General features: G+C 35.9%; 1 protein-coding gene across 1 annotated transcript; it reads right to left on the reverse strand.

Annotated features, from left to right (window-relative positions):
* Positions 1-1,726: 1,726 nt before the first annotated feature.
* Positions 1,727-24,277, reverse strand: LOC113079483 (transcription elongation regulator 1-like protein; the record flags this gene model as incomplete). Its single annotated transcript, XM_026251748.1, has 4 exons — positions 23,964-24,277; positions 20,195-20,341; positions 19,473-19,653; positions 1,727-1,903 (listed from the first exon to the last, which is right to left on the reverse strand). Coding segments are annotated over exons 1-4 (763 nt in total), but the record flags the coding sequence as incomplete, so codon positions are not given.
* Between the last annotated feature and the right edge of the window lie 1,393 nt (positions 24,278-25,670).

Genomic DNA, 25,670 nt, shown 5'->3' on the forward strand with positions numbered 1-25,670 from the left:
CCTTCTGTGTCTTATGTAAGTTATCATCCTTAAACCTTGCATCCAGAGAGAGAAATACACCTCCGTTATCTCCCCTCACACAAACTCTACGATAATCATTTCTGCCTTAACTACTACATTGCAATCAGAATAATTTAAAGCATCATTAGAGTTCACATGCAGTGGGCTGATGCTGCGTGGACCAGACATGAAGAGTGATCCAGTTGCCACAACATCAGACAAACATGCATATACATCGTTAGAGCTAAATTAAGAGCCCTTCGGGGTTTGTTGGCCTGTTTGCTTTAATGTTGCTTTTCAGGCCTGGCTAAAAGGAAGTAATTCCAGGGGAGGATTCCTGTCATCCATACAGGGTATGTTGACAACCACGGCCACATTTCCTATTGATTCACAGCAGAGAATTCATCCCTCACACCCACATACAGTACAAGACCAGAGCTGAAAAATAAATACATTTGCTCATAAAATATATAGATCTGCACTCAGACTCATGCACACACTCTTATTGACACCCGCGCATGGTTTTTCACCTCAGGCAATCCAGCCGCAAGAGGGACTGAACAAGTTCAGTGAACAACAAAGGAAGGAAACAGTTAATCAATATGCATGAAGGCAGAGAAAGTGAGAAAAAGAAAGACAGGGAAATAAAAAGGATACGCTCTGTCTGTTTCACGGCTGTACTTGAATTCAGTTCAGTCATTATGCACTGACCCTTGATTTAAACATGTCCACTTCAGCAAAGAGAAACTCTTACTCCTTTCAGAGAAATGGGAATGTTATGGTAAGAACAACACCACAACAAACTCAGCAAGAAGATAGGTGCTCAAGCAGCAACATTTCTTGTAATTGCTTGGGGAAGTCCAAATCGACAACCATAAAACCCTCAAATTTCATCTAAAACTCTGCATCAAAGCAGTGTACGCAAACACACTAACTCACTGAAATGCACTGTAAAACCTTGCTTTTCATGCGTGCTGAGTTTAAAGTGATGGAAAAAGACTATTTCTGACAACCCCTGACTAAAAAACTGTGATATTTGCATAACGAAAGGCATTTGCAATTACAATTCACCAATTAGGACATCAGAAGCTTTGTGAGAAAGCAGGCCCTCATTATGAACCCAAGAATCATACCAAGTGGGTCAGACAAAACAACACAAAGCAGGTTAGTTTAAACCTGAGGCAGAAGAAAAAAAGCTGAAGCAATGATGAGGAAAGAGATTTACTGGTAACATTTAGTCAAGACAATCTATGTAATCTATGTAATCTTTGGTTTATGCAAAATCATGAGTACATTAATTAAAAACAAAAATTTGTTCTATTTGTGATTCTTTCTTTTGGTCTTATCATTATGTCACAGTAGGTAACAAAAAGTGACTGAATCCCTAATTCACTTCGGTTTACAAAACATGTGTCCTTACAAGTAAGTCATTGAATTATCCACTCACCCGAGTCGTCTGAACAATAAAATATTCGCAATCATTGCCACTGTACCGTTATATCACAATATGTTACTAGAAAAGCTTCACAGATTTGAAAAAAAGCCAAGCTTCTGTCTTTGCAAAACATTATTGCGTTAAAAGGATTGCAACTTTTAGTTGGTTACTCCCCAGAACCGCAGCTATAGAATCCTTTGGGACAGCGGCAGTGTTTGATAGGCAACCATTGGGGATTTTTTTTCACAAGCACAAGGACACTAATGAAAGCATTTTCTTTCGTATTCCTACCTGTGTGAGGTGCCGTTAGAAAGGGAAGATTGAGGGGTGAGAGCGAGAGCAGGTGGAGAGGGTGAGCAGAAGAGACAGATGGTCCCTGTGTCACGTCAGAATCCATCGCCATCATGGCTGCTGCTGCCAGAGCGATCCGTTTAGAACTTCCTACTCGCTTAATGGCCATGGGACAACCTGAAAAGAGAAATAAAGATTGATAAAAGAAGTGCATTACTGTGCTTTGCAGAACAATGCCTAACAGTATTTTCTGCTAGAACTTTTCTAATGAAATGTGCTGAGAAATATTTATTTTGTTGGCTACGCTTTGGGAACTAGGATGGAAAAAGTCAGTGTGGATTTTTTTTATTCCATCATGCTGACTATTTAAAGTTACCATTAAATTAATTTATTTTTTTTATTTTTTTTGTAATGGAATATTGCATTGTTTAGGATTTATGTGTGCACAAAACTGTTATTTTAAATTCATGTGCCCTCATAAACTTTAATCAAATTATACCAGAGCATAATCATATCAGAGCACAGCAAATAACAAATAACAGTCCATTCAGTTCGCAATGGACAAAATCAAATCGCCCCATATTTTTTTTTTTCTTATTTAAAAAAAAAAAAGAATAATAATAATTCACTTCACTTGCATATACATCATTATAGGGATGAAAAGATGATCACAAACTCTTACGCAGACATTAAATACATGTTTTTGGAGGTGTTAATGTTAGGTATATTGAAGTGACTTTAATCAGTTTTAATCATTATAATCTATAAAATGCCTAAAAAACATAATATGTTACTGTGAGAAATTAAAGAGGGTCAATTTTGGCTTTAAACTCTACAAAAAAAAATAATAATAATAAAAGAAATGCTAAAAACGAGTCCTATGAATAGAGATAATTCCATGATCTGCATCAGTGGAGATTTGAACATAAAGTATGTGTATTCTTCCCACTGGATACTAAGAGCAGGCATGCCTTTGTTCTTGGCTACCAAACATTTTCATGGGCTTTTGCCTTTGTGTTTCATCGAAGCCTTATCAAATCTGAGCATGCAATCCCCCCCGACACACACACACACACTAATATCTACTATATGTGAGTGCATGAACAAGACAAACTCTATAAATGCACATTAGACACATTAGAAAAGATGCGATTTGTAACTGAGTATTGTTAGGAACACACTGCAAGCAAAAATGCATTTATGCTTTTGACAGATATAGTTTGTAGCAAATGCATGAATGTAATGTGGATGAAGTTACATGGCATTCCAGTTATGTGTTTTATCAGTATGTGCACTTGCTGGGAATCAAAGCCATGACCTTATTGTTGCTTACTGCAAGCTCTACCATCTCCTTATATCCTGTACAAGGCAGAAGTAAAATGGTAAAATGGTTTTAATAACTACACTGTTAATACAAATATTTCAATATTTCAAATTAAATCAATGTGTCACTTGCAGTTTGTAATAATATATTAAATTTAGTAGTAATTTCAGACTGAAAATTGTTTCTACATCAATTTTGTTTTTCAGCATATGGATTTTTGATCTAAAGATCTAGAGAAAGGGCTCGTGCATTGAAACATAACTTTTTCAAGATTTTTCCCTTTTTTAGGTTTAATCTGGTTGCTTTGGTTCATGCTTTAAATGAGTGCACATCTTTTCAATTTGCACAATAAGTGCACTGAAAAAAAAAATGGTTGTGATTTATTTTTAATAATTTTCACTCAGAAATTACCAGTCAATTTCACAAATACAATAATGACAAAGAAACAGCATTGTTTGCACTATTTTCACTATAGATGAAGATTTCATTGTGATTTATCTGGCCGCATTGGTTCATACTGTAGCTTGTTATTGCAGATCTTTTTGAAAAGCATTAGAAGGAGAAAAATAGGAAAATAAGGCAGCTCAAAAATGGTAACAGTCATGCTCTAAATGCACCAAACATCACTGAGTTGTCAAAACCATGATGATGATCCATTATTAGTCACCTGGGTGAGCTTACACACATGTGCCCGTCTCATCTCCACCGTTTTCAGCTCCTGCCTTCCCTGAGCGAGGGAAATGCTATTTAACGAAACCTTGAAGAGATCTTTGGAGTAAGCAGGCGGGTGCTTCTTCCACGATAAGCAGCAGAAACACTTTATCTAATGGTACTGAGTGGGCGAATCACAGCCAACCAGAACAGTTAGCATGTACATGTACTGGACTGGAAATCAGGCCACTGGGGAATATATCATATGGAACGGCTCCAGCACATCGACTCTCCCATACTGCGAGAATGCTTTAGAAGGCGAAAAACAACTGAGGGTTGGGGGGAAGGAATAGTCTGTCATCTGACAGCCCAAGCAAAGGGTATGGGGACTGCAGATTAAACTCTACTAACATTTTAGCTTGATAGTAATGATAAATGTGGATCTAAACGCTTCACTTAAACACCTAGCCGCTGGAGATGAAGTGACAGGTGCACAGATCACATAAACAATGCATCGTTCATCAAGAGATGCTCTCTGCGGACATGACATGAAATAGAAACCTTGAATTACACATCCACCGGGAGCTTTTCTTGAAAGCCTGCCCAGCACACCATGTGACTTCAACAGAGGTAAATCCTAAACAGTAACACAGAGGTCAATAAATAGCACTCATGGTATTTATATGTATATGTATATGTATATTAATAAAGTATATAACATCTTTCTTTATTTTGGTGCTGGGTTCTGCCTTAACAAAGAGGGAGATACACTATAAATACTGCTGTGGCCAAAGGCTGCAGGAATGAGGCCATTTTTTTCCAGTCTCCAGGGGAGCAATTATTGCTGTGCTCCTTTAAGTGTCCTCAAACCTGCCCAAAACAAGTCCTTACAATTTATGCTTTCACAAATAACGTTTGAACCACAGCCAGTGATTGTTCTGACATCCCCCTCATGATAATATACAGTATATCTATGGAGATCCTTCAAGCTACAGTACGAGTTGTCCCAGAAATGTGAATATATATTTATATATATATATATATATATATATATATATATATATATATATATATATATATATATATATATATATATATATATATATATATATATATATATATATATATATATATGTGAGCCTTTAGATTTTACGATTTAAGCCTTGTCCCAGATACTTCAAATGTTGTAATATTTAAATAGTAACATTTGATGTCTGTCATCTAACATTAATTAGAAGGCCTATGTTTATGAAACATGATAATCTGAACAGAAAGTGAAAAAAAAAAACAATAAACATGTTAACCATTTTAATATATTTGTGTATACATATTTATATCAACTTTGCACAAGTACAAAAACTACAAGGAGCATGCATCAAGACAACAAAAAGATTAAAGATCAAAATATACAATATCATGTGAAAATATAAGACACATACTTAAATTAATAAAAACCTAATGAACTTTAAATGTTTCAAATTAAGTTTTCACCATAGCATAATTAATACATAATTATGGATTCAGTGGAAATTGTGCTGTTTTTATAATGAATACATTTCTATTTTAAATAATAATAATAATTGTTTCTATTAATTGAATTATTAAATGTAAATATTGGATAAAAAGTTGAAGCTGGAGTACTACAATCACTGAAATTAAAGCAAATTACAGCTATATATATATATATATATATATATATATATATATATATATATATATACAAATATATAAAGATAATATATACAAACAAAGTTACTAAAACTTACACTAAAATGAAAATGAAACTGAAATATAAAAATGTAAGATAATTCAGAATATTAATAAATACTAAAATAGTATATAAATAAGCATAAAATGACTGTGTGGAAATGACAATGTAGCAGAAAAAAGACAGAATACTCCTGTTATGGATGTATTTATTGGACTTTGTCAGTAGACAAATTAAATAAACTAGTGAGAGTGTAAAAAGTGTTTTAAGAAAAACCTGCAAACTTTTAAGAGAGGTTACTTTCTAAAAGTCCACAGGGCCAAAATTGCAAAAAGGTGCAGAAACACCCTTTTATTTGTGTGTGTGTGCTCATGTCTGAGTGTGACATGTTTCTACCAGTCTCTCCCCTCTCTCTCAGGGGGTCTTGTTTCAGAGAAATTGAGCATAAAGATTCAGGCCAAGACGAGGGTAAATGTAGCGGGAGCCTTCAGCGCTCTAGAGATGTCCGTCCTGCTGCGGAGCTGAAATGGCGAGTGATTGCACTTGTGAGACTTTCGGCTACTTACGTGTGCTTCACAGTACAGTGCCATCATCTTGATTCATAGAGAGGCTCAGTGTTGGGGTTTCTGTCTCTCTCGCTGTGCTGTCCTCCCACTGTTCCCTCATTTAACTGGTTAACAAACCACCTACTTCATACCCTCTCCCTGAAAACATCTTATTCTGCTGAATTATGCTACCTGTCTCCCCGGACTCCTCCTGCAACACAGAGGCCAGATAATAATGCTGAGCACCAGTCATTTATAAAGTTAGTTGAGTAAGAAGTTTGGTGGAAGCACAACAAAGACAAGTGTAAGAAAATAAATACTGAATGCTCATTTTTCTTGATCATAATTTGTACAGTTAATCTGCCCTTGTTAGAATAAAAAGAACGTTTGCCTTTCTAATCTAATAACTCTGAAATGTCTTTCAGTCAGGCAAATCCAACACGTGTTCATTTCTCTGTCTTTTACCACTGACTACAGCTCTAATACCAGTAATACTGGGAAATCTAATAACCATCATCTAACCCTGCTCATACATAACTAACGCTCCACTGTTTCCGCTGAGCTCTGACAGATTGAGCAGCTCTTTCTGTGTGTTTTAATCTTTCCATTGACATAGAGGCTTAAAAATCCCTGATGGCAAACCTGATTTTCACACTATCCCTTATGTTCTGTTCTGGTCATTTTTGACCTGAATTAAATACATTTTCCAACTAAGTTTTGTAGAAACGTAATTTTCTGTAAAGTTGCTGTGCAATGATTTGTGTCATAAAAAGTGCTAAACTTGAAATAAAATTAAATCCCAGGAAGGGTTAGGGGTCTTGGCTGAGGTAAAATGCATTGCCGGGATATGAACAGGTGCCAATATGTGTTGATTTGAAATTGTGTTGGTTGGCTGATTTGTCTTAATGGAGGGCAAAAGTATTGCTGCATGCTCTGCATATACATTTTCATTATTTTACTTCCAAGTATTTTAAAGAGAAACAACTGTTGATATACTTAAATAAAACTACTTTAAGAGCTCCATTATGTCTCTTAAAATATAAAAGAGCAAACTATCAGTTCAATTCCTATGGGTTTGCTTCAGACACCGCTCAACAGGCTATGTCCTTGAAAATGACCTAAAAACTATTTTGTAGACATTTATTTTCATTCACAATCATTCTTTCATTCACATCCTGGAATATACCAAAAGAGTTCCACAGTGTATAATTAGTATTCACACATAGTCTGCAGTGAAAGTGTGTCAGACAAATCAATGTTTCTTATTTCAAATGGGAAGGATTCTGTTTGAACTAGCTGGAGTCATATGCGAAGGAGCGTGTGACTGTTGCACTGCGGTGGATTCTTCTGGCACAGATAAAGTAAACAGAGTTGCTTTCTGTTTCCTACATATTTTGATCTGCTAGCATGAATGGGGTGTTATTGATTTCAGCCTTTATCTCTAATGAGATAGAAGTATTTCTCAAATTTTAAGTCTTGGTTATGAATCTCACTGTGGCACAAAATGAAAGCATGAAACGTTCCATGTGAAGGTGTTTAAAGCCTCATTAAAGCTCCCACGAGAGCTTCGGCGTGATCCATTCAAGGTGGGCCAAAACGCTTCACTGCGCTCTTCTAAATCGCCTGCTCAACTTTTAAACTCTATTTTCCAGAAGCTGCGTATTTCTTGACAAGGCAACCAAAGTGACTTTTCACGTTCCATTAGGTCCTGTCAATAAGACCAGGCTAAAATTCATGAAGATGAAAAATGAGATTTCAGAGCAGGTCTGTGAAGCAGAGGAATGGTGGGTTAAAGTAAAAATGACTTTCTGGCCTAGAAACCACACTGTAGATCCTGAAAATGCACACAACAGAACAAGTCCTTTTCAGAAAGCCCTAAGGAAGTATTTTAATGCTTCCACCCATTAGATGATAAATGAATGACAGCAAGCGAGCTAAAATAAAGCCTGAACTAGTCTGGTAGCCTCAATCACCTTTTTTTGGAGGCATTTTTCAAATTTCCAATTTTTTTGTTCATGAATTGCTACAAAACGTATTTTGTTTGGATTGATTGCTTAGTCTAAGGAATAATAATAGTAATAATAATAATAATAATAATAATAATAAATACAGGAACCAAATAATTTTCATGTAAATTTCAATGTTTCCTGCACCATTATTCAGCAGTGTTATGCATCTATACAGAATCTCTGCAGTGATTCAGCAAAATAAACAACAAAAGACTGGCCACTGAGAAATACAGACACTAAAAAGAAAACACATATTTCTCTTGATTGCAATAAAAAAATAAATCAAAAACATTCACAAAACTGACATCAAATCTTGAGTTAGTGACTCGAACTGGTCTGTATATAGATATATAATTATCTAATTTTATTATTTTAATTTGATAGTTTCATACATTTTTACACATTTTACTATTTATTTATTTATTTCAGAATATAATAAAATCCTCATACAAGTGAAAATATACTTTCTCATATATTAAATTTGATTGTCGAAATGTTGACCCTGAGGTCCAAACATAAAAAAAAAACTGCCTATAGATCTCAGAGACAGGATAACATCAAACTACACATCTGGGAAAAAGTTAAGAAGAAAGAAAAAAAATCTGCTGCATTGAAGGTTCACAGAAGCATGTAGTCTCCATTATCCATAATCGAAGATGTTTGGAGCAACCAGAACTCTTCCTTGAGCAATTGATGGAGAAGAGCCTTGATTAGACTGGTGGCCAAGAAGCTGGTGGTCACTCTAGTTGACCTCCATGATCATATATACAGATGGGAGAAATATACAGAAGGACAAATCACAGTAACACTCCACCGATCTGGGCTTCATGGTGGTGTGGCCAAACTCAATCCTCTCCTTAGTGAAGATGCATAAAAACACTTTAAATTTGCAAAAAAAAAGAAAAAAAAAAACCACCTAAAGGACCCTCTGACTGAGAGAAACAAGATTCTCTGGTCTGATGAACCTCAAATTCCAGGCATCATGTGAAGGAAAGGAATCACATGAAGGAAACCAGTTCTGCTCATCACCTGCAGAGTAACATCCCAAAATTTTCAGTTCACGCTTACATATAATTAGCTGAGGTATGGTATGCGTATTTGGCGTGCTGTCCAGGGAAGGGCTCCGAGCTCGGGAATGATCCGAACCTAGAGTACCCCCCAAAAAAGCAAATGGACAAGAGGACAGCCGCCAGATTAAGAGCACCCAACAAAATAGCATTGAGTTCTGGTGGGGGCTGATTTTATTTTCTGAGAAGTCATCTCATTGGCGGGCCAGAAGAGCCTACGTACTCCAATGGGAGCGACTTAAGCATTGGGAAGGTAGGCCCTACCGGCTGCAGGTACTGGACTATGTGGTTAGAGGTGCCCGGTCATTAGGGGTCGAGCCGATGCTCAATGGGGGCTCACAGCGTTGGAATGGTGAGTCCTACAAGGCAATGAGGAGGAACGGCGTGGTTTTATAGCCCGACCAGGAGGGCCCTGGTTGCCTCGAGTGGAATAGGTCATGGTGTCGGCGTACGGGCCCTACTGGCTGATAAGCACCTGCTATTCAGAGGCCGAAGGACAAATGGCTGACCGAGAGAGCCCATGAAGCCTCTGACTGGAAATTAAGACTCAGGACGACGGACGTCTAGGTCCTCTCGGTTTGGCAGATAAAAAGATTTTTGGGCTGACCGACAATGAGAATCTTGCGACATCCGACGTGAGGTCGATACTCACGACATCGGATGGATGAGACTCGCTTGGGGCGAGCAAGTGTTTGGTGAGGCACGAGTGATCGTGGATCCGGAAAAAGTGGTAGATCTGATAAATCCCCGGTACAGATCTCTTTGTTAGAAGGAAGATTGGGTCTGTGATAGGATGACAGACAGAGCAAATCGAATACTGATTAATCGTCAATGGATAGAGGTAAGTCAGCAATATTTATATTGTGGGATTGATTACTAGATTGTGGTCCACCTGTGTTGATTAGACTAAGTATCTGATGTGCTCCTCCTGAACCTTGTTAACAAGAACATCATAAAGTGTCCTGGGAGCAGCCTTGTTCTATGAGGCTGTTTTACAGCGGCAGGGACTGTGGGACTCATCAGAGTAGAAGTTAAGCTCAATGCACCAAAATATAGAAATAGCCCTGATGGAAACCCAGTGCAGAGCATTGAGAACTTCAGACTTGGCAGAAAGTTCACCTTTCAGCAGGACAGTGACCCTAAGCACACAGCAAGAGTGGCTTATAGACTACTCTGGGAATGTCAAACCAAATCAAATATTTCTGGAGATACCTAAACATATGCGTCTGCAATCATCCAACTTGAAAGCGCTTGAGAGGAGAAGAAGAAAAATGGCAGATAATTGTCAAATGCTGATGAGCAAAGCTTGATGCATTATAGTCCAAAAACTTGAGGCTGTAATGGTGCTTTAGCTAAGTACTGGGTTAAGCAATGTACTTATTTCAGATTTTCATTTTTAAAAATGTACAAAGTTGTGAGAGTTCTGTTTTTGCTTTGCTATTATGATGTATGAGTGTAGATTAATGTGGAATAAAAATAATTTAAAGCAGTTTAACACAAGGCTGCAACATAACAAAATGTGAAGAAAAAAAATCGAAGGCGATTAAATACTTTCACAAGGCACGGGGTTAGGTTAGGGTTAGGGTTAGGGTTAGGGTTGATTTTCACGCTGATGTGAATAAAAAAAGGATGAACATTTGACAAATAAATCAGCATAAAATATTGGTTAATCGGTACACGACAGCCAGCACGAGTAATATTATGGATTGATATATAGCTTACTCCGCCGAACAGACATGTGAACCTTCGAAAGGTGGAGTTTGGTGGAGTTGGCCCTGGGGGATGAAACTGCACTGAAGATGGAAATATAAGTCTGAGCTATTACAGCTTCTATTTTGTACTGAACATATTTCTTATTTCCTTTGGTTGGATGTAAACACTGTAGAGCACAGATTATTAATGCTGGACCTGGAATGCATAGCTGGCGGCAGATTCTGTGTTGGGTGGATGAAGAATGCCCGAATCTCAGGAAATTATTTGCTTCAGATATTGATTTGCTCTGTTTTCATTATGCTACGATTTAATATTGGAGTTTTCAGGCTTGCAGCTTCACCAGTCATTTTCAGAACAAAATTGAATCTAAAAGCATTTTAATTTTCTTTTGCATTATTAAAAAAAAAAAAAAGAATATTATTAAAAAACCTATAATTAATATTACATGCAAATGAAAGGCTACATCTGAACAGCATATGGCAAATACCTATTTCCCTCCAATAACATTATGCAAGCAAATTGTATTTTTATTTACTTTAATCTCTTAAGCCTGTAACATACTCTGAGTATGTGTACACAGATGTTTCAAGCTACGCAAACAGGATTTTGTACATCATTCCAAAATGTCAAACTGAAGTTCATTAAAAAATGTAGGTGAACATGTAATTCTTACTGCTGCCACAAGAGGTATTAAAGAGTGAAGTGTCGTCTTATGCGTTTATACATTTGGAAGATGCTTTTATCCAAATTGGACTTGTGTTGTTTTGATAGTTACATTTTGAACAATTTAGGTTTAACCATTAAGTTCATCCAAGCCCCAGGGAATCAAAGCTACAGGAAAGTATGATGTGATTTAGCCAATGGTCTCTTTCATCTGAATTTTCAGGTGAAAAAATAAAATAAATATCTCTTTCAGGCAAAATTCCAGGTAAAAAAAAAAAAAAGCCAACTGCCAAATACAGGCGAATTTTGAAGGGGAAAATATTTGTATCCTTTTTTTTAATTAGTGTGACTACCCGTCCCACTTTGTGTTATACCGCACAGCACTTTGCCTCCTTGTCCCGCATGTCACATATTGAGAAAATATCCCGCATTTTCATCAGTCTGTTGGTTTTATATTGTTATATCAAGAAAGCATGCATGTATTCTTTTGCCTTTTTAAGAAAGCTTTTTATTTCTTCTTTTTGCAACATAGTTTCACCTATATTTAACAACATTATTCAGAAGAAGCAACCCACCTCACACAAATAAAATTTTTTTTTTTTTTTTAAATCCTATCCAATGGTTGAAAAGAAAGGAGTAAACACGGCCACTAAAAGACTGTGATGACTGTCAATCAAAATATGGAGCAGGTGATTCCCTGTGTTCCCTGTCAGAAAACAAACTTGCCCATGTTTTGGATAATTCTGTAAAGTAAAAGATATTTCACAAGGCATCATAATAGCAACAAAAAAAGAAAATGTTCTTTCAGTTATGACTGTGCTCAGTGCAACGAAAACACGTTGTGAATACAATCTTTTGGCGCTTTCCAGAGCACAAACACAAATGCCCACTAGAGCGTTTACCAAATCTGTTTCACCAGTATCCTATTATTAAAGTTTTAAACTGAGGGTGCTTTTCACTGCGTGAGAAAACACACATGTGGTGTGAGTGTGAGAGGGTGTTAAAAGTGTCAATTGGGTGATTTTCATGCCGAATGCGTTAGAGTTGGCAGCCCTACACTGTAAATCAGTATTTACCAGTAGTAAATTTATCTTCTGCTTTGTCCCACAAAATCACATCTATTGTCCCGCAACAGATATATTGTCAGGTGGTCACCCTAGAGTGAAAGGTGACAGTTTAGCTAATTGTCTCTTTCAGGGGAAATTTGTTTTGAAAAGTCTACCAATTATCTTTTTGCATGTGTATTTTCAGGTGAAACATCAGCCAACTGTCAAACAGTCAGAAGAGAATCATAATGAGAAAGTTCAGCATGATTATATCTGGATAGTAAAAGCATAATATACAGTTCTGCTTGTGGACTTTTATTTCTACTTGCAGCTAAGTATCTTAAAATAATGATATCTTTGCCAAATGTGATACATCTATTGTAAATCCAGTGATTAGTTCTTCTTCAGAGCATTCATCCCAATACCAGACAGCAGATCGCATCTTCCGACTGAATTGTATTTAGCAGTTTTGTACGAAATGTGCATCAGACAATCTGTTAAAGAACTGTGGGCGTGACGTGAGACTAAGACTGTAGAAGCAGGCTTATTAAAATCGAGAAAGTTGAGGAAAACACCACATTATGACAGACATCAGCACTATGACAGGAACAACACAATCCTTTTTTTAGACAGGGAAATGCTATAAGTGCCGCATCCATTTATCTTGAGAATATCTAGCGCCCCTAATAAAGTAAGCTGTTACCTCAGGGAAAAAGCTCTTTAACTGCTGCTGACCTGTGTGGATGTGTTTGCAGACGTCAAGAACTTCCTTCTCCCTGCGGTAAGGAAGTGTGACTACGAGGACACAAATTGGACTTCCTCACACTGTTCGATTGTGAGAACGCCGCACACCCTCTGGCACCAATTACTGCCTCGGCTAACGCTCATCAACGGTTCGAGCCCGTGAGGATGTCTTTGTAAGAACAACTCTCAATACAAGTCCACAGCTGATTCCCGGACACAGACATCTAACTTCTGAAGTTCAGATTTTTCCCAAAGCTTTGCTGTGCTGAGGGTGAATAACTACACTTGTAACTGACACCGAGGTGTGTTTAAGAAAATGGTTTGATCCATTCACCTTCATGTCGAGATAAGCTCATCAAAGGTGAAGACAAATATATAGAAGATTTTGTAATTCTCCAGATCAAAGATTAACTTTTAAATTCTCAGGCAACTTGCCTGTGGCCTAAAGAAAAAGACAGGCAACAGACGGAGTAAATGCTTATTTTTTGCCCCAAAAGAGTCATAAAAAAAAAGTTTTGCATATTTAAAAACAGATTTTTTTAGCGCCTCTGTAGAGTGATTCTGCTGTGGGATAAAAATAAAAAAGGTTATTGTGACTGTTTTTCACAATTCTGAGTTTATATCTCATAATTCTGAGAAAGAAAGTAAGAATTGCAAGATTCAAAGTCATAATTTTGAAGAAAAGTCAGAATTGCTATGTAAACTGAATTCTGACTTTTTTGAATTCTGAGAATTTGCTACATTTAAACAGAATTCTCATTTAAAAAGTCAGTAATACAAGATGTACTGTAAACCCAGAATTATTAGAAAAAATGTAGAATTTGCCAGATGTAAACTCAGAATTCAAAGAAAAATAAAGTAAGAATTGTGAATTGTAAATTCAAAATTCTGAAGAAAAAAAATCAGAAATGCTAGATGTAAACTCTGCAATTCCTTTTTTTTTTTTTTTTTTGTGGAGTAAACGCACACACACACAAACTCAGAAAAGAACCCCGAATTGTGAGATAAACAAAATTACCTTTTTTTTCATCCTGTAAAGGAAACAAGTTTCCATACATTTCAATCACACACTGCCTGTCAAACTCCATGTAGATGTTCATAACCTATTCCTGAACGTAAAAATAATAGTTTATGGGCTTCCAGAAAAATTCCCATTCCATTAAATAGAAGTTTAAAATGTAAGCTGTTTCGTGACCTTTATAGCATGCAAGAATGTAACATTACTCATAAATCTCACTTTAAATATATACCTCAATTTTTAACCCAGTAGGCACAACTCTAAATAAGATGCTCCAGATACATCACAAAAACATCAGTCACAACAAAGGGATTTACATCGATATATGCAAAAGAAACAAGTAATTTCCTCCCATCTCAACATTTTTCAGCCACAGTAACAGGCTCCTGGTGCTTTTTGGGTGATGGGGTGTAGAGATATGATTTTTGGTTTATGAAGCATACAGATGCAACCACAAACCATAGAAGTGTTTGACAGATGGCAGCAGACTTTACTTTCACACCCACATCTGTTATTTCCATCATAATATGTTCTTTATTACCTCAAAACCACATAAACCTTGATGGTTTCGGTTGAGCGCACGCTACACTGAAGCTCCAATACCTGCTCCTGTGTAGAGATTCATGGTTTCTTTTGAACTTTGTATTCATCAAATTATATTTAATAACAAATTACATAAACGCTGCTTCTTGAATATAAAGAAGCACAACTGCTTAAAAAAAGACATGTTTCTTAAACAACATTTTAGCATATTAGAATGATTTCTGAAGGATCATGTGACATTGAAGACTGGAGTAATGATGCTGAAAATTCATCTTCGATCATAGGAATAAATAATATTTTTAAATATATTCAAATAGAAAACCGTTATTTTGAATTATAATAATATTTCAAAATAAATCAAATCAGATTAATCAAATAAATGCAATCTTGGTGAGCATAAGCATCTATAGTTAAAAAAGATCTCAAAAATCTCACCAATCCCAAACATTTGAGTGGCAGTGCAAGATAATGATTTTTTAATTATCTGATCATATATCTGATCTTTTGCTCTATAGAAGACCTTAAATCACATTTGTGTCCACATTCAAATTCAAAATTATTGAAGATTGACACCAATTGTTGAATGTATTAACTCAGTATGATTCTAAATAGACAAAATAAGAGTGAGATTTCGTAAATAACATTATTTTTGGCATGTTTTTACAGAATTGGTACATTGCTCCTTTAAAACATGCAATGACAACACAAATATGGACATATATTTTAGTACAGTGAAGTTTCAAATTCATCTTGATTGATTTTGAAGTTTGATAACTGAATTTGTAGCTTGGTTCTAATGCTCTAAAGTTAGAGTCTGCATCTAATACTACTCAAAAGTATTATTCATATGTCTGACCGGAAGGAAAGCTTTAAATCAACATTTTCTATGGCTTTACATCTTTATACAGTTACTGTAGGGTACAGATATACATTCCAGGTTGGAGAGACTCAAACCGGGTTACTGCTCCGCCTATGGAGAGAGTCTGAACTTGAGCGAGAGATTATTCAGGGTGGTATACGTCTAACAACTGTCATCGGCTATAGAAAGAGACCATTTGTCAAAGCTCAGTTGCTAGTCGAGATGCACAAGTGTTTTTCAGTGTTAAAAAAGTATATTGACCGTGACTCAACCCCCTCTATAAACACACACACACACACACACACATACTCTCTCTCATACTGTCAGGAATACATCTCTCATAGCCTCTTAAGAACTCTCTGAATGAAACTATATTGGACATAGCTGGGTGGACTACAGAAACACATACTACTCAGTAGTTCTGCTCCCTGAATGAGCTTCCTATCTAAACTGCAAGTTAAGGCATCGAAGGCACATTTACAGCAGGGTAACATTGATGTACAGTTTCTTAACCTAATTTAATTAAGGTCCAAATGGCTAGACAAATTCGAGCTGTTCGGAGACAGAGAAATTAAGACAGTATTTAGAGAGAAACTCTTTTCAGACAGTTTAACTTACCCTGACACAAGAGCTGGAGAACAACAGTCAAGACAACCTTGAGCGAATGACATTCTTACAAGACAAAACAAAATACTGCATCTTTAGAATGGACTCTAAAGAGATATAACTACAGTCTTATAAGCTGAATTAAAATACATTAAATTGAAATTTGTCTGATAAATAATGAAACGCTTTCAAATGTGATGAATAATCATTGCATGTTCAATAGAATGTATATTTGTTTACTTATTTTTCTGGTTATATAACTCTCTTTTAAAATATTATTAATATTTATTCTAAAAAATTCAATATCATGTTTGAAAAATATTTACAATTAACGTCTGTAATAATTATATATGTGTTTATTATTAATATTGTTGTTGCTGTTTTTTTTTATTTGTTTTTTTTTATATATATATATATAAGTTAGGGTTAGGTTTTTTTAACCCTAACCCTAACCCTACTCTTTTTAAATATAATATTCAACCTCAAATCAATATCTTAATGTAAAAAAATATTTATAAATAACCATATAGTTATATAATAATATTTAATTATATTATGTAAAAATATTTTATGCAGTTATTATTATTGTTATTATTATACACACAATTTTTCTAAATAAATCCTGTCTAAACAGACCACTAAACATTTATAAATACATTATAAAATATATAATAAAAATATAAACAGTCATCTTTCATCTAATTTGTATCTGCATTCATATATTCTTCATAAGACAGCCACATTCATTTGCTAAATAATTGTATAGGCATTAAGATACGAAAATTGTTCACAGCAAGAAGTATTAGCAAGTTTTTCCTGCTGAGTAGAAGTTGAGCTTTTCAAGTGATATTGATTATATTTCAGAAGTCAAGATGAACTGAAGCATACCAGGAGAACATTAACATTGTTCAGAATATCTATTGTCTTTATTAATACTTTTCAAAACTTCACTCTATTCTAAAGCACACTTGAAGTGTTAAACATGTAAAGGCATAGAAGCAAAGGTCAAATCTTTATCGTCAGTTCAGCCTCAGTCTCACAGAGCTTGTGTAGGAACTGTGCTGCTAAGATATTCCATTCACTTCCTCTCATTATAGACTTTGCCATCTGAAAGAGAGAAAACCCTCTACAGGAGTGAACTTTTCATCTCACAAGGACTAATCTTTGAACGGCACTTGAGTGCATCTGCAATCTAATTCATCACTGCTTACCTGAAAGTGTCTGTAGCTAAAGACTTGTGATCAGGGAAGAGCACAGGTGTAGCAGACTGGCGCTCTGCTGGAGGGCAAGAGTGGTTGGAATTAAATTCAGTGCTATATGAAACATCGCTCAGCTGCATCTGGATCCCTGGTCTGTTTTCAATTTAACTTGTTCACTGTGGGTAAATCTAATATTTTAAGGGGTCACTTCATGCTCTTTGATTGATTGGATTGCTGGGTGTGTAGATTTCACACTTTGCCATATAAATGCATCTCCACACAATGGATCTGATCTAGTATCCCCGTGCTCGCTCATTTTTGGATTGCGGAGCTCACACACTTTTCCATGATGAGGTTTCTTTTGTAAAGAGCAAAGTTTATGTGGTGTAAATCTAAGCTTATAACCTTGTTTTAATTTTTTTTTTTCAACAAAAGATTTCATTTCTCAAAGAATAGTTTGTTATTACTTTGTAAAATAATCACATTTTATTAAATTTAATTTAAAAGAATCGCAAAAAAACAACAGTAGTATTAAAATAATTTATAAAATAGTTATTAAAATAGTTTGTTAAAGCATATACTATTATAGCATTATAGCATAACATACTATAAACTTGATATCGCACTATACTCATTCATCATTATCTTTGCGAATTACATAAATGCTGCTTCTTGTTGAGGATTGGGTTTATCAGACTGCTAAACTGTTTAAGCAGATTGCTTTCCCAATCATAAATCTCTACTTTTTATTTATTTTGTATTATTATAAACAGCCGAGAGTTGTTAATGAGAATACCAGAGCTGAAATGTCCCACTTCCGAACTCAATGCATTCAAGTAAATGAAATGTTATTGTTACATGTACACCAATAGGTGGCACCATGATTGAACAAGAATACCTTGTGTTTTTATGCAAGTTATGGCCTAAATATAAATCATAAACACAAAATGGTCACATTTGCATGAAAAAATGCAATGCAAATGCATTTTTAATGCATATCCAAGCATCTTCATTTATGACATTATAAACTTTTTGTTAAGCTATACTTGTCATTCGCCACCATTTTTGTGAATTATGCAAATGATGCTTCTTGCTTAGTTCGGGGTTTGTCGATCTAAGCATAAAAGTCCACCCCTAAACAAAACATCACTGGAGTGTAAAACTAATGCTCAATGAAATCGTACAAATAAATAATAATAATAATAATAATATAATTAAAATCCCAAGCCTCCAAAATGTAAAATAGTTAGAATTGGATTGTGCTGGTCAATCACTGAGTTCAATGAACTTTAGTTTACATTCTCTTCATTTTCTTGTCATTGTGTGATTACATGTATGAAATCATGTGTAAGTGCATTTTTTTTGCAAAGTCTGCCCCTGGAAATGTCTTAAAACTTATGTATAATGCATACTAACAGTCACAGAGGGATAAAAGGGTCAGCTACACTCATTTATAGAAACACTTTAGTTTAAACACATGCATTATTAAATATTTCAAAGGTTCAGAGTTCACAAGATTCTGCAAAACAGGAATGACCCTAAGATGCTTGGTATATAAAGCGTGTAGTATACATTAGTCAGATTACCAGAATCAAATAGCATAATTTGCTTGTACTGCATACTCATTATGGGTCTTCATTAAGCCCTCTTAAGCAGACTTCAGTGCACGCTCTGGTTGATTAAACCAAACTATGATTGAAAAAGAGCTGAAATTTGAACTAATTTTGGATTCATTTCATAAGCTCAAATCAAACCCCCTCTCTTCCCACACACAAACACACAGACGGAGGGAGTGACAGCCTCGCTTCGGGTATTTGCTCCGTAAAATCTCAGCTGACAATCCTCTGATATTGTTATATCAAGTTAAATAAGAAGATTAAAGTTACAAAGGAAAAGCAGATGCACTAGAAGCAGAACCTGAAAGAGTCTAGGGACTAAACAGGAAACAGAAAGCATTTTTATAAAGCCCTCTGATGAATGTTAGCCAAACTGCGAGCCAGAATCACAAAGGTAGGAAAATGGGTGCTGGGATCATATATTCTCCCTCCTACCTGAAACGCGCCTGGGTGTCAAAAGTAGAGTGTGGATATTCCTGGACGCTGCAGCTGGCCTACATATGCTCAACGCTGTTTGATTTGTCCGCAGCAGTGGCTTTTCCTGATGCTGGAAAATTCCCATTTCCTCCGGACTGATCCAGGTGGTCTCAAGAGCTAAAGTGTTGTTTAGATAAAACTGTCAATAAGAAAAAGAGAAATCAGTTACAGAATGATGAAAAAATGGAGTTTCCCCAGAAGAGTTGTTCTTATGTGCCCAAGAGCGGATATGAGGTTTCCATTAAATATACATGCATGGACTCACTTTATATTAGGTGGCTATGTACTTACATTTAAATTAATCATACAATGCACTTATTGTTTACATGCATGCTTTTACATTGTACTTATATATTTTTAAATACTTGTATGTAATTACATCTGCAATTAATTTCTATAATTACATTTATAATCACACCCATATTATATAACAATACATTATATTACATACAAAACCTATGCATTTAATAAATACTTTATAAATAAATACTTTTTTTCTTCTTCTTTTTTTTTGTGCATTAAACAGGATGAGATTCTTTGCATCAATAATCAGTAAAACAGTAAGATTAGGAGCATGCCATGCAACTTTTTGTTTTGATTTAGAGGTGAAATATGGCATTCTTTACAGGTTTCGTGAGATTCACAAAATATAATCAAATCCCATGAATGCTTCTTTTTACCTTGTAGTCAGGCACACGTTTTTCCACCCAGCCCTTGCCGTAATGTGGAGGCAGGACCGTCCGGTATACATGAGGAAACACTGGAAGTAGATCCACACTTGCAGAAGGTTGGAAACCCAACACATGAGGCCTGGACGGGATCTCCCACTGGGACAGCCAAGCAGAAGAGAAGAACAAATTACCGCTGAGATCTATTCTGAATCATCTCATTAAGAAGAAGTGAAGAACTGAATCGGGCCTGGCTGGAATGAAAGATGTTAAGAAACCACTTCGGTCATTTATGTTTTGGAAGTCTTTTTGGAATAACACCTGCTGTTCTTCACCAACAGCAACAGAAGAAATGAGAAGTTCCCAAGTATCAGCACAAAACATGAAATGGTTTTCGCTCATAACATTTATGGCAGCAGACTTTTCTGGAACAGAGAATCCGCTAAACCTCTTGTTAGTAGTTCTTTACTGTGGGATGATTGGGAAATTCACTTCATTTGCTGGCATCAGTGGTTCCATGAAGGACCTTTAACATCCATGGAACCTTTCAAAACCTTTTTATTAAAGGATCTAAAAATATCCTCTAAATGTTCTTAATACTAAGAAAAAATAGCTTTGTGTGTGTGTGCAACTGAGCCACTTTGCATGCACACAAACACACAAATAAACATACATACACACATTGAGTTCTACAGCCATATACTGTAGTGGCTATTGATATTTTTTATATTTTTATATTTTTATACCATCATATGTCACCAGATGTCACCAAACTCATCCAAAAATTTAAGGTTTTGGCTGTCCGAATTTACTGGGTTTTTATTAGTATTATTAGCATTTATTTATTTATTTATACTTTAAAAGTATCAGAAATATTAAATATAACTTAAAAATATGCATATTTTACATAAAAAATATGGTACTGGTAAATACATAAAAATCACACACAAAAAAAAAAAAACATTTTCATTAATTGATCGTTTACTGAAAATTCATTTTTTTAACATTTTTTTGTTTGGCAAAAAGAAAATGGCCTAAAAAAAGGTTCATTAAATCACCAGTTTAGAGATGTTTTTTCTAAAGAACAAATAAATAAATTGTTGAATTTCTTTGTGGAAAATAAGCCACTTTGATGGCCAACTTTTACTTTCAAGAATGTGAAATGTGATGATCTGAAGGCCATGTATTCAAGATTATCTTCATTGTCAGATACTGTTGTTTTTGGCTGCCCTTCAAACGCAGTTTAAACACACAACAGTTATTTCAATATGAAATCAAAACTAGCCTTTTAATACCCAATCCTGATCCAAACCACCTTTCATTCAGTACTTTCATAAGTAACACCTAAAAACACATCATATCACAAGGAAAAATGGGTTGTGGGCATAATAACATGTTGACTTTGAAGCTAGGAAAGTTCTCTGCAGACTATGCTGTATTCTTCTGCGTTCAGCTGTTCTATCACGCTCGGCTCTGCGTCAATGCCTCTCTGCAGTAGCAGTCAATCAAATGCTTCTGAAGGCTGTCTGCAACTGAAGTCTCTGTTTAAATAATATACTCTTTCCCACTGTCTCTCTCTCTCTCTCTTTCTCTCTATGGTTCCAGTACAGTGCGACTGAGTTCATGCTTGCCACCTCCTCTGAACGGTACTTTAATGATGTGAAAGTGCTCAATGCCAGGGCTGTGGAGCAGTGGTGATCATGCCTCTGCCCGGCACACAGATTAAATGTCACGCTGAGTTTGAGTCGTGAGGGGGAACCAACTGCGGATGTGAGGGTCATCTTGAGCGCAGCACCTCTAGTGGTGAAGCAGTGGAGATGAAGGGAGGTATTTGGATTTTTTTGCTTTAAGGGTGGCATCAGTTCAAAAAAAGTGATCAGATGTTATCAAAATCAAATATTGTCCTGCACATTTCAGTCCTTCCTGGCCATTTTACTATAGGCATATTCTAGCAGCTGCCACTCCATCTGAAAAAAAAGGGAACTACTGTTTCAAGTTTTTATCAAGACCTTGACCTTGTCACCTTGACTAATTCATTACAACAGAAATTCTAAATGCTCAAATGAAGATATTTCATTTTGAAAGTTAAATTTTAAAGTAGCCATTTACAGTATATTTATATTTACTGCACAATGGCAGATGCACATCATGTTTAGGCAAAAATTACTATAGGATCACTGTCTAATACCACAGAAAAGTAATGTTTTTGACCACAAAAAAAAAAGTACAAAAAGGAAAAGTAAATAGATTAAGATAGCAAAATATTACTCACCGCATGCACACACTAATAGGTGACATATGATCTTCGACCTAAGCCAGATATACTGCCTTTACATTTTATTTTTATTATCATAAATGCCAGTTTCCCAGTTGGAAACTGAATATGAACAGCCGCTCAAGTTGTCTTTACAACTGGGAAACTGACATAATTTGAATATGTGAATTAGGTGAACCATAAACTTTTACTAAAATAACTATTGCTTTAGTGAATTACATTTTGTTATTTTTTCCAACAACATATTCACTGATTTTTCTTGCCATTACAGTCATGTATATTTACATATATAAATAACCATTTGATGAATTTTGTTTGTATTTTACACAGCAAAAACAACACTTATTTTACAGAAACTTTATGACTAGATTACTATCTAGATGTGAATATTTACAATAGAGTGGGTGATCTTTATATGTTTGTCAGTGAATGTGATGACTTTTTGAAGATTTTTTTTTTCAAAATCCATTGTATATGAAATATGTTTAAAAAATCAACCTAGTGTCCTCCACCATTCATATTCCTTCCAACAAGAAAGCCCTTGACTTCGCCTATGACTTCAGAAGTGAGAAATAAGAATTTCCAGACAGCATGTGAAGACAGCAGCAACAAACTAAGATCAAAATGCAAGTTTTGTGGATTTCAGTCTGTTTGTTTCCTCTGAGATCTTCCAAATGCTCTCCTACAAGTTAACAAAATATACACATGTAAAATTGATTCTGTTTTCTTAGAAAATTGACCACAGATATGTATGACTCATCTTTTTCCACAGGGCTGTATACATTTTCTTTATTTCCCCCCAATAAAATGCTTCCAGAATAAGAATCTTTCTCTCTCTGAGATCTCAACAGCAAGCTAATCATTAGGGAAGGTGTGATGCAAACTAAAGGCTTCTGGCTATTTAAAAAATAAGCATGAGTCCTTCAGTTTTTACCCCAGATTGCTGTTTCAATACCAAATCACACGTCATCATATCAACACCAAAAAAGAAAATAGTACTCGGGGTGTTTAATGCATCAAGATGGTATCTTAAAGCCTTTAATGAGAGAGGCAAAATTTGTTTCGTTAGCAATTTCAGTACTTATATTCACTTATACAAATAATCAACGGGGTATTGTGTAATAAGTTGAATAGTGCTGTATCTAAACATTAAGTTCAGGTAAAATCTCATTACTTTTCAGGACATTGGCTGACAGAATTTAAATTAAAGGCATACTGTATGTTTTATTTGACATCTTATAACTCCATAGAGGTCCTAAAGCTTCACCCCACAGCAACAGAGTAAAAGTCAAAAACTTTTAAGACAAAACAAAGTCATAGTGAAATGAAGTCCCTTTGAGTTTTCAGTTGATTTGATAGAAGCAAATGTTTCTGATACATGTGATTTATTAAACATTCACTTTCATTGTGTCATGCACACCATATCAAACATCTACATATATTCTGAAAATTTGATTCAGATTAATAATTGAAGGCATAGGTCTTTTTTATTTCAAGCCCTGTTACCTGAACACTGGGCAGACTGAACTGACTGATGGTCGCGGGTTCCGCGGCGGCCGCGCGCATCACGGGCACAAACGGATCGCAGGACATCTGCCATCCCGAGACCGTCTGAATCACCGGAGGAGGGCGAGAGGAGATGAGCACGGGAGGAGCCGCCCGACACAGTCCGGAGGAGTTCGGGACCATCCATAGCCACGGAGGAGCTTCGGCGCTCACGTGCCACAGCTGAGGCTGAGCTTTAACGCGCTGGACCGGGATCATTACTGCTGCATCATATACAGCTCAAAAGAAGGATGGATGGATACCGAGAAAGCTGTCTGTGCGGTGACACTGGAAAAACAAAAACAAAATCAGAAAGATAACTAGATATCGCATATTTAGCCGCACCCCAGCGACAAAAATAGACGGATTTATTTATTTATTTATTTATTTAAATGCATGGTAAAAACTCAAGAGAATCCCGTAAGAGTCCGTATAAGCGAACGTGTGCACTGGTCACAGACAATCTTGCTGTAAACATGCAAAACTCATTATGTTAGGCCTACTTTGAGAATAAGAATATGAATAAAACATATGCTCACTGAAACATAATAAACAGACTCCCCTCTCAAATTCTGCAGCACATGCGTGCTCAAGGGCTAAAACAGGTGGATGCGAAACGCATTATCAAAAAAAAAAAACGAAAATGGAAAAGTTATTCTGGCTCGTTCACTAAAATACACCAACGTGTTTTTTTTCTAATGCACTGTCCAAAAGTCTCTGAAAGTTATGCTTATTTTAGCACATAACAAAAGCACAAAAACGCATATGCATAAATTATGATAACCACATAAGCAGAACTTGCCTGTTTTCTCCACAGATAATCCTAAACATCAAACTGCTATAACGGAAATCAGAATCTGATAAAATAAAAATTAAAAAGTACATTGAAATCTAATAAACAGACCCCCCTCCTAAAATTCTGCAGCACGTGCATGGACTTACACATTAATCAAGAGCTTTGCTGTGTAACTTAAACAGAAAAAAAAGTTATCCTGGCCCTTTTATTTTATTTTTTTAAGATGCACCAAACATGCAAACTCACCTATAGTGTGATGGGTTTGGAAAATCCTTTTAGTTCAACATAATCTGTCGCTTTATAAAAATAAATAAATGATGCACAATACAAACAGATAAGTTAAATATCGAAACGTATCTACAGTCGAAGATTTCTAAGAATATCCGGTGAGAAAGGTGTCCTAAGTGTCCAAAGCGCAGAGAATACAAGGATCACCGTGCGTGCGTTCACGCGCCGTGGATCGCGCTTTCCATGTGCACGATTACACCCGCGGGTTGCTCATCTCGCTTACAAGAGCTCCGTGGGAATCTCGTGGAAATCTGTTCACTGTCAAGCCGATGATTCTCCAGCCTCCCGCAGTGGTGCCTCGTAGAGCATCGCAAAATCACCCCTCATTACATTATAATCCCGTTTCTCATCATGCTTGTAGAACTTGTGTCTGTGATGTAGACAATCCTCGATGATGAACAGATTCGACTGTGTTTTTGCTCTGCTGAAAGTCCTCCTGACAGTCCAGACCGGGTGCATTTGCTTTCTGAGCGGATCTGATGGCGCCGTGCGCAGCACAACACAGTGCGTCAGGACGCGCAACTCGCACTCTGATGATTTGGGATGATTAGAATATTGTGACAACTGTTTTAATCTGCTAACAG

The sequence above is a fragment of the Carassius auratus genome, unplaced genomic scaffold, assembly GCF_003368295.1.
Source record: "Carassius auratus strain Wakin unplaced genomic scaffold, ASM336829v1 scaf_tig00028219, whole genome shotgun sequence".
Classification (NCBI taxonomy): domain Eukaryota; kingdom Metazoa; phylum Chordata; class Actinopteri; order Cypriniformes; family Cyprinidae; genus Carassius; species Carassius auratus.